Source organism: Camelina sativa, chromosome 9 (assembly GCF_000633955.1).
Source record: "Camelina sativa cultivar DH55 chromosome 9, Cs, whole genome shotgun sequence".
NCBI classification, from domain to species: Eukaryota; Viridiplantae; Streptophyta; class Magnoliopsida; order Brassicales; family Brassicaceae; genus Camelina; species Camelina sativa.
In genome coordinates, this window is record NC_025693.1 from 12,233,015 (window position 1) to 12,243,579 (window position 10,565).

A 10,565-nucleotide genomic window follows, 5' to 3' on the forward strand; every position below is an offset into this window, starting at 1 on the left:
AAAAAAAAAAAAAAAAACAACTTTTATAAAATATCTAGTGTTATTGAATTAGTGATTTAAAAAGGCACCTCCAAACATTTTAAGCTTTGGGTTTTTAATGACTTAAAAGGTGGTTTACCGGATCACACCCAAACATTTTTCAAGACATACAATTAAAATAACATATGGTACGTACATTGCAACTTTTTCTTATTGTTTTGGTCAACTTGCATAAATAGAGCGTACAAGTGTGGAGTGTCAATAACCATAGAAGAACTCATGGACCTTGATGATCTGAGAGACTCGATCAAGGATCTTTAGCGGGTCAGGTAGAGATTTCGAGATAGCTGGTCGGGTCAAACATTTACGAACCCAACACATTAGTTTGGGAGTGTGATCCTGGACGCTAAAACCACCAATTGTCTCCCATGTGTGGAACCAAGGGTAATAGGAGATGAGGACCAAGTCCACCATCGAAACGTTGTCGTTTCCTCCGAAGTAGACCTTATCTCCAAGCTCTCTTTCTAACACTTTCAAGATTTCTATGAACTCTCGTTTCGCTTCTTCTTGTTCTTTGCCCTTCTTTGTCCACGTTCTTCTCCCGGCGTCAAAAACCTGTTTTTATTTTTATTCATTAATACACACACCATAACAATTCATATATCATATCAAGTATATAGAAGATCATATTTTTTATTTTTAAGCATCAGAAAGATGTTACATACATTGATACATACCCAAAAAGGCAAAAACAAAAACAAAAACAAAAAAAAAAAACATTTCCGGAAAATTTATTATACTTCACCCCATGTTAAATTTACCAGTTGCAAAGAAAATTAGAATGAGCTAAAAATTCATTATGTTTTGTATGATCTCTTCTGCGTTATTCTCATAACTTCGTATTTAGAAAAAGGTTATACTAAACTCGATATTTAGATAGGTTAATTTTGGAAAATATGTTTGGACGATACTTGAAAATATGTTAATTATTTGATCCTTATCAGTTATCAGAAGGCACAGTGTAACCGGATGACCATGTACATCAAATAATTAAGAAGATATATGATAGTACCTTTTTGTCAATTAAATCAGCCCAAAATGTACACTGTGCCTTCTGATAAGGATCAGAAGGTAGTAGACGGAGAGTTTTATCCTCTTTCCAAACATCATCGATGTATTCGAGTATGATATTGGACTCGCATACCGGTTTACCATTGTGGATGAGAACCGGAATTTTCTTGTGGACCGGATTCATTTGGAGCAATAGATCGGTTTTCTAACCAAACACATCTTCCTCCTTGTACTCGAACTTGATCTCTTTCTCCTCTAACGCCATGATCACTCTTGCTCCGAACATACTTGGCCAGAAGTTCAACACCACCACTTCTTCTTCCGACATTTTTTTTTTGTTTTGAATGGTTTGATCTTTCTTTTCACCTTTTGTTTGAGTTCACAATGATTTTTCTTCTTGGGCACACAAAATAAATAAATAAACTAGGTTTGAACCCGCAGTACACCGCGAGACTATTTTTGTTTTATTCTGTTTCTAAAACATTTAAATATTTTAGTAAATATATGTACATTTATTTTTGAAATAATTATCATTAATATTAGTTATTTTTTTTAAAATTTTATAAGTTAAAATATTTAGGGGCATTCTCAAAAATACCCTTTTTTCCATACCCCTTTTTAAAAATACCTCTTCATGTTGACCATTTTTAAAACTACCCCTCTTTATATACAAAATGACCAAATTACCTCTTTTTTGAGTGACAGCAAGAATGTACAGTCATCAAAATCGAAAATATTTTCCCACCAAAAAAATTTCCCGCCAAATTTTTTTTTCCCGCCAAAATTGAAAATTTTTCCCGAAAAAATTATTTTTTCCAGCCAAAAAAAAAATTTTTCCCGCCAAAATCGAAAATTTTCCCGCTAAAAATATTGAAATTTATACCTTTTAAAAACATTGTAAACGCTTTTAAAAAACTTTTAAAAGTGTTTACAAGGTTTTTAAAAAGTTTTTAAACACATTGTAAACGCTTTTAAAAACCTTGTAAATGCTTTTAAAAAGCTTGTAAATGCTTTTAAAAGGTTTTTAAACACCTTATAAACGCTTTTAAAAGCATTTACAAGGTGTTTAAAAACCTTTTAAAAATATTATTAAAACTTTTACAAGGTTTTTAAAATCATTGTAAAACCGTTTACAAGGTGTTTAAAAACCTTTTAAAAATCTTTTTAAAAACTATTTGAAAACCTTTTAAAATCCTTTTAAAAACCTTTTAAAAACCTTTTAAAAATCTTGTAAAAGCGTTTACAAGTTGTTTAAAAAACCTTTTAAAACTCTTTAAAAAATCTTGTAAAAGCCTTTACAAGGTGTTTATAAGGTAGAAACCTTATAAAACCTTTTAAAAACCTTGTAAATTTTTTTTGGCGGGAAAAATTTTGGCGGGAAATTTTTTTTGTCGAAATTTTTTAACAAAATTTTTTTGACAAAAAGAATTTTTGGCGGGAAAATTTTTTCGAAAAATTTTTGGCGGGAAAATATGTCGGAAATTTTTTGGCAGGAAAATATGTCGGAAATTTTTTGGCGGGAAAATTTTGTTTTTCTTTTTATTGAATAAAATAATTTTCATCTAAGGGTAAAATGGTCATTAAAAATTAAAAGAGGGCAAAAATAAAAATGGCCAGAAAAAAGAGTATTTTTGAAAAGAGGTATATCAAAAGGGGCGTTTTTAACAAATTCTCAAATATTTATACCATTAAAAAACTAATAAAATGTATGTACTAAAACGATTGCGGACATGGATATACTTTTGCGGGTTTCGTAGGATGGTTAATTATTTTGTAAGTTAAAAATCTATAATATATGAAATAAATTAATATTTTTAGTGTTAGTTCAAACACCTAATGTCAGGTCAGTTCTGAAATATATTTTTTTACTTTAAGCCGCAAAAAATTATCCTATAAAACCCATAGCCCCATGTGAATATATAATCTGCACCCATATGTCCCGTGGCCAGAAGTTCAACACCACCACTTCTTCTTTCGACATTTTTGTTTTGTTTTGAATGGTTTGATCTTTCTTTTTTGTTTGTGTTCACAATGACTTTTCTTCTTGGGCACACAAAATAAATAAATAAATAAAGATAAAAAGACATTTAGAGGGGAAAAGAAACGACCGGTCATTATTAGATAGAAAAAATCTCAATAATGATGGGAATGGAACCACAAAGTCTCTCCAGGCAATATACGTAGAAGTTAAACTATTAGATGATAAATAATAGAGGTATTTCGTATCATGTTAATCCAGTATCTATATATATAAAGTTAATTTTTTCTCATTTCTGGTGCTGTCACGTCAGCAATTTTTTTTTTTTTTATTTGGGCTTAATTTTTAAGACTTACCCACTAAACATTTTATAATCTATTGGGTCATAACATTTTAAAATCTCATATTACTATTAACAATTATATCCAACTGTAGTTGCCCTAAAAACAAAGCCCTTCCCATGAATCTCCATGGCGCCGTCTTCCTACTTGCGACTCCAAACGTCCATCCTCTTCTGCATTTGCTGTTCATTGCGTTTCTTCACCTTCTAAAGTTTCAATGGATAGAATTCAATTTATTGTTCGCCACTCCTCCACACCCTTTCAGAGCCTGTCCTGTCTTCCATCCCCACTGTAACGGTTTAGTTTATTACGGAAATTTATGTCGTTCAATGCTCTCTCATCTAATGCACAACCCACTACTCATTTCTTCAATTGAGGTAAGTCGCAGTCCTATATAATGCTATCACTCTCAATTCCATGCTGCTCAGATTTTACTAAGTCTTACACTTTTATTCTGCCTAATATGAATTCCACTATGGTTTCATTTGCTAACCTCAAAGCTGGCCGTCCTCACCAGCAGATCGTCGGCAGAATGCTCTGTGTCAAGAGTTTAAAGTTTTGAAATGATCTTAAATCTTCTACACTATTCTGAGTTTGGTTGGCAAAAAAAAATCAAATCTTTGAGAAGAAGATATGTTCATTGTTGGTTTCACATATTGGTGTCGTTGAATTTGTAATCGATTTGAGTCATGATCTTTGCTTGGTTTGGTTCATGAAATGCAGAGTCAAGAGTATAACATTTTTTTGTTCTTGTGTTGTTGATGTCACTAACTCATGCTTCTCTGTTTTGATTTGATTCATCGCAAATATGGAGCAGGACGCTCATTGCTTGGAAGTCTTAGCAATGCTTTCTCTGGTTTGATGAATTCCTCCAACGGAATGATGAATGGAAACATCCTCTCACAGGTCAAAGCCTCTTCAAGATAATGTTTGCCAAAATATCTTATTTTGATGAAACTTTCTTAACCTGTGAACTGTGTCCTGATGTGTTTCCAATTTACAGCAGCAACAAAGGACATTCATCCAAATGGGGACGATTCTCAAAGCCATGGATAACTCCGGTGCAAAAGAGGTGAAGTGCATTCAAACCCTGAAAGGTAATAAGAAAGGAGCAAGACTTGGCGATATCATTGTTGGTTCTGTGACAGAGGCGATACTAAGAGGTAAAGTGAAGAAAGGGACGGTTGTGTATGGTGTGGTTGTGCATGCTGCAATGCAGAAAGGGAACATTGATTGACGCCAAGTCAGGTTTAATGACAATGCGATTGTAGGAGTTTAACCAACCAACTGTTACCCGAGTGTTCGGTCCTGTCCCACATGAAATGCGGCGCAAGAAACAGCTCAAGATCCTTGCTTTGGCTCAGCACATTGTTTGAGAGTATACATAACACCAGTTATGATCTCTTATGTAACTCTCATCCATCCGTCAATAAGGTTTCAGTTTCACTCTGTAAACTCTTGACTTTTCTTGTCAAGTCTAAAAGATCAATCCCACCTTTCTAAACCAACACAATGAAGATGGAGAGACTTATATAGTTATGTTACAAGAACAACCCTCTTGACACCATTATTTGTTTATGTTTTATAGATCAGTTTATAGTATAGTCAGGTAATCAATAACAACAGAAAAAAGGACAGTAGTTACTCGGGAAAACGTCCTATTTCTCCCTCGGAACTATCATATCGTATTAGATCCACACCGAACTTTGACCTCGTTCTATAGCTCCTTCGAACTTAAGTCGTCCACCTATTTCTACCCGAATCCATAGTTCTATTGCTATTTTCTCTTCGGATTAAAACTTCTCATCTAATTCTCCATAAATTTGGTTTATACGGTTTATAATTGGTTTAATATTTGCTTAACTAACTAATAAATCCTATTAACCGGATTAAATCTTATTTCAACCCGATTTTAAAATTAAACCCATCAAACCGGATGAAGAAAGCTGAAAATTTAACCACAAAAAAATAAAGCTTAAAAACAATTGAGAAACCTTTGCATAAAACTCATTAATCTCTCGTCAGCCAAGGTAGACTAATCCTTTGGATTTTGAATTGAGGATTTCGATTATGTGGGTTATTAGATAGAAGAAGACTGGGGAAAAACTTTTGGGTCTTGTGGCAAATTGGCAATGATGTGATTTTAGCATAAAGTTTGCTGTTTTGAGAAGAAGATGGGATCTGGGCGGAGCAAATCATGTTGTGGCTCGTCTGTGGTGAGAGGAGATGATGATATCGATGTGGCTTAATCTCCTCTGTCGTCTTCTAGTGGTGGTGAAGCGGAGAAGATCAAAGAGTCTTTGTGTGGTCTTCACTCTTCTTGTCTTCACGACAATGACGATGATAATAATGATGACCAGGTCTGGGTTTTTTTTTAATGTAGTTTCGATTGTTTTATGGAATTAGGTCAAAATCATGAGTCTTGATTTCTTTAGGTGTGTAATGGATGGATAAGGAATGGTCATGGAAGTGATTCACGGCGTAGAATGGAATCAAGGAATCAAAGAGATGATTCAAATTGCTATGAAAATTGACCGATGAACAAAAATCTTAAAATTTGCCCAGAAAAAAAAAATCTGAAAACGAAAGACGTGGGTAACATCGACGACACTAGATTGGTTCATCCTTATCGACAGATTATCAAATCTCAATTGAAATGATTTTTGGTTAATTGCAATGATTTTCCAATGTACTTTTGTAATTTTGAAATCAAAATTCACAAAATAGTAATTTTTTTTTAGTTTCAAAAACCGGGTGAAGAAAAATATGTTAGACATATTGTTTACGGGTCGGGTCAAATTTTTAATGTTGTCTGGTTTGAAAAATTGGTTACATACCAGATTTGTGTCGGTTTGTTAGTAAACCGTTTAAACCAAAAAAATTGGAGAAATAGCAATAGAATTACGAATTCGGGTAGAAATAGGTGGACGACTTAAGCTCGAAGGAGCTATAGAACAAGGTCAAAGTTCGGTGTGGATTTAATACGATATGATAGTTCCGAGGGGGAAATAGGACGTTTTCCCGTAGTTACTCTATTACAAGTTTACAACAAGTATTTATTTAAAGAAAAAAATATATTACAGAAAAGTATCAAAGTGACATAAATTAAATTACAATTCCCTTACATCTCCAATATTACAACATATCCACCTACTTTTTATGAAAATCCGATAACAAAAATTATAAAAAGAAACACTTTTCTCTATTCTTCTTATCCATTACAAACATACACATTCAAGTAATCAAGTCCATGAGAAAAAGGAATGGACTTTTTTTAGCTATGCATCATCAAGGTCTTGATTCTTCTTCCCCCAACATTTCGCTTCTTATTTTTATGTAAACTTGTGGAAATTTTTTAAATAACAAGAAATAATACAATTGTAATAGTGTAAGAGCTCGAGCATACAGTGTTTCAAGATCTGGTCTTGAATTTTCTTTGAGCTTTCAAGTCGACCACTATGATCGAGATATTTTCTTTGCTTCCCTTTTGAAGAGCGAGCTTAGAGAGATATTCAGCCGCTGCTTGACACGCGGGGTCTTCTCCTACACCTCTCTCAGCTAAAGGCAGTGCTCCATTCTTCTTGTGCCAAGCCAAGATCCGCTTCCTCGCAAAATCACAAGCTTCTAGGAACCAAATATACGTGTAGTATAAACAGTTTTAAAAGAAACTTTGCGACAAAGAATGGATATGTTCTCTAAAAACTTTTATGTCTACATTAGTATGTAATGATCACTCAACCGATAAAAAACAAATAATAGATGATGAAAGATAGTTATGATATGTCTTCATAATCAATATATATTATAAGTGAGATAATAAAATATGAAAATAGAATAGATGCAAGAGATAACGAATGTATACTATAAACTAAATAAAGAATTAATTATGAAACATGTTAAAAAAGTAGATAAATTATATATCACTAAATAAAATAAATTTTACATCTATATAGATTTATATTTTCATATTAAATAATTATAATTATATTCAAAAATTTGTATTAATAATTAAAAAATCATAGTCCCGCGCAACGCGGGTTATAAATCTAGTTCCAGTATATAGGTAACCTCGTTTGCAACGTCATGATTTGTTTAGTGGCTCTCTCATTTCTTTTTCTTTTTAACAGTCGTGACTTGTCCACGTATAATAGAAGAAAAAACAATATTTTCAAGACACATATACATGCTGATCTTCTTCATTTTTTTATTTTTTTCATTAGTTTTTAAAAGTGATACTGAAAATTACAGTGGAGAAATTATGAATAATACAACGCAAAGTAAGACAGAGGGAAAGTTGATAGATTAGCTACAAGCGCTAGGGAACTTGGAAGAGAGTGAACCATAGGCAGAGGTAAGATTCCTGCTGAGGATGAGTTGAGGAAGTGTTGTTCATTGCAGTGCGATCCAACCACAGCAATCGGCGGCGTATTGACAGTTGTATTTCCCTTTGCAGCTGAGTCTCCGATCGGATGGAGGAAGTGTGAAGCGGGTTGTTGCGTTCTTTCCATAGGAAATAAACCAAAGCATGAAAGACTAGTCTGCAAATTGAATTAAGTCTCCTATTTGTGGTGGGAGACTTAATCCAATTTACAAATCTTTGAAAAACGTAGTCCGGGAGAGGCACAAATTGAGCGAAAAGCCTTGAGAAGAGAGTCCTGGAGTAGTTACAGTCAAAGAATAAATGGTCTCTTGATTCCATACCTGTTTGACATAATAAGCAGGCCGGCGGGACAGGGAGATTCCAACGAATAAGTCTATCTCTTGTAGTCAGTCTATCTTGTACCGTTAACCAAGTCATAAAAGCCATATTGGGGATGTTCTCTTTGAACCATACTTGGGAGGACCAGAGAATAGGGTGACCAGCCGGATGTAGATACCTCCATGTTTTCATTGAGGAGAATGTCCCTTGTGCTTCTGGAGTAAGCTTCCATTGGAAGGTATCAGTACCCATATCAGGAGCAGGCACTGGTTGGGAATGTAGACATGCTCTAAGCAGTTGTACCAATGGATGTCTTCCCCTAGGTATGGACCATGATTCATTATTGACTGCATGCCCTACCAATGCCAAGTTGCCAATACCGGTAACCCTTGGACCCATTTCGCCAAGGATGTGAGAGAGTGGTCCAAGTCCAGTCCAATTATCATGCCAAAAGAGAGCTTGGTTTCCTAAAGCAACAATACAATAGACAAATGGCCTTGCTAACAGTCGAAGCTTTGAAAGTCGTCTCCAGATCCAGCTTCCTGTAGCAGTGAAGTCAGCCTCCCAGAAGCTTTTATCATTGATTAAGTGTGTGCGAACCTAGGATACCCAGAGTGAGCTTGCTTGAGAATATAGGCCTTATCAGCTTGAGTCCGAAGATCTTGTTTCATTCGACCAACCTTTTAAGTCCTAATCCCCCTGAAGATTTTGGTGAACAGACTACCTCCCAGGAAACCTTGGCACCTCGAGCGGTTGAAGCAACGCCATTCCACAAAAATGCATTGCATATCTGTTCTAGCTTTTCCAAACACTTGATTGGTAACAAGAAGATAGAAACCCAGAAATTTATTGTGCTATTGATAACCGAGTGGAGCAGCTGCAGTTTGCCAGCAAATGAAAGGTGTCGATTTGGCCAAGATGATATGCGACCTTTGACCTTGTCTATTAAGGGCTGATAGTCGGAGACTGTTAACTTATGCGAGAGTAAGGGAACTCCTAAGTATCGGAATGGTAGGGACCCGTGAGTGAGGTTGTGGTTGGCTGCGATCTGACTTATAGTGTCTGCATTGTTGCCATCAAGGTATATGCATGTTTTTTGTATGTTTATTCCCAGCCATGATGCCTTCGTGAATTGAGTAAGCACTTCCAGGATCTCAACAAGCGAGTCTTCAGCTCCATCAAAGAAAATGAGGATGTCGTCTGCGAAACTTAGATGAGTGATAAGCGGATTGGTGCATTTAGGATGAGGTCAAAACCTGTTAGTGATAGCCGCCTCATCTAACTGCTTTGATAGAATATCCATGACAAGTGTGAAGAGAGGAGCCGAAATGGAGTCTCCTTGTCTTAGGCCCTTCTTCCCTGGAAAATATCCAACAAATTCTCCATTGAAACCAACTGAGTAGGAAGGAGTAGTGAAGCATACCACTAGCCATCGTGGTATGATCTTCTTCATATGCAAACGTCAAAAACAATGCTGCAAGTGAAACTAGACGGAAGTTTATCTACTAATGATTTATTTATGAAAAACCCATTGTTATATCAAGTGCATCTTTTTGAGATAGTTTTAATTAAAACCTTTAAACTTAGACCTTAATTAGTTGAAAGCAAAAAAATGAAAAGATTCTCATAATTTTTATTCCCCGAATCCAGAAGTAAAGTGATTTGATTCCGAACGTTTTTGTCGATGATAGTCTCGAGTGTTGGTGCTTGTGTAGGTTCTTCTCTATGCCAGCTAGCATTACACCATATTATGTGGACTGCAATTTGTAGAGCATATTATCAGAATATGTAATGTCAGTTATGTAATCTCGGTTATTTACTATCTTAGTTTACTATTGAGACTTGGTTTAGGTGATACTATTTAAGTTGTAATCTTTCCTGATTAACACTTTAATGAAGCGTTTTATAAGATAAGAAAATTTTGTTACACAAAGCTGAAATGGTATCAGAGCTTTTTCTCATCTCGCTTCATTCATCTTCTTCCGCAAGCTCAATCATACTTCAATCTTTCATCTGATCGTTTTGGGTTTCTTTTTTTTCTTAATCTCTGTTTCGTTCTCTTCAATTTGATAGTTCATTTTCTCTTCTTCATCTTATTTTCTTTTCTCCGATCGCGTTTCATTCCGATCGTGCTATTTCTCCGATCCGACTTTGCGATGACTAATCCAGCTACTAGCAGCTCAGATCCTTATGAGAATCCGTTATTTCTTCAAGCCGCTGATAATTCTGGTGTGAATCTGGTCCTCGACAAGCTGACTGGAGAATCCAACTATCATACTTGGCGTCGCTCGATCCTCAAAGCTCTTAATGCGAAAAACAAACTTGGATTCATTGACGGAACGATCGTTAAGCCAACTTCAACAAGTCCAGACTATGGATCTTGGACTCGCTGCAACGACATGGTATGTACATGGATTACAAACTCAGTCTCAAAGGAAATATGATCTGGAACAGTTTATTTTGATGATGCACATCTCTTATGGTTGAATCTAGAAGG

The 10,565-nt window shown here is 35.1% G+C and overlaps 1 protein-coding gene and 1 pseudogene across 1 annotated transcript; one reads left to right on the plus strand and one right to left on the minus strand.

Moving 5' to 3' along the window:
- LOC104710869 (glutathione S-transferase U27-like) lies at nucleotides 76-1,416 on the minus strand. Its single transcript, XM_019230160.1, has 2 exons — nucleotides 1,052-1,416; nucleotides 76-594 (listed from the first exon to the last, which is right to left on the minus strand). Exons 1-2 carry the CDS (start codon nucleotides 1,232-1,234, stop codon nucleotides 238-240), a joined length of 540 nt encoding a protein of 179 aa, XP_019085705.1. The 5' UTR covers nucleotides 1,235-1,416; the 3' UTR covers nucleotides 76-237.
- LOC104715214 lies at nucleotides 3,753-4,913 on the plus strand (annotated as a pseudogene).

Bases quoted from the DNA above. Each gene is read 5' to 3' on its own strand.
- LOC104710869 (XM_019230160.1), bottom strand. From the start codon at position 1,234: ATGAATCCGGTCCACAAGAAAATTCCGGTTCTCATCCACAATGGTAAA. The intron at 595-1,051 runs GTACTATCATAT...AAATAAAAACAG, and splicing joins CTGATTTAATTGACAAAAAG to GTTTTTGACGCCGGGAGAAG.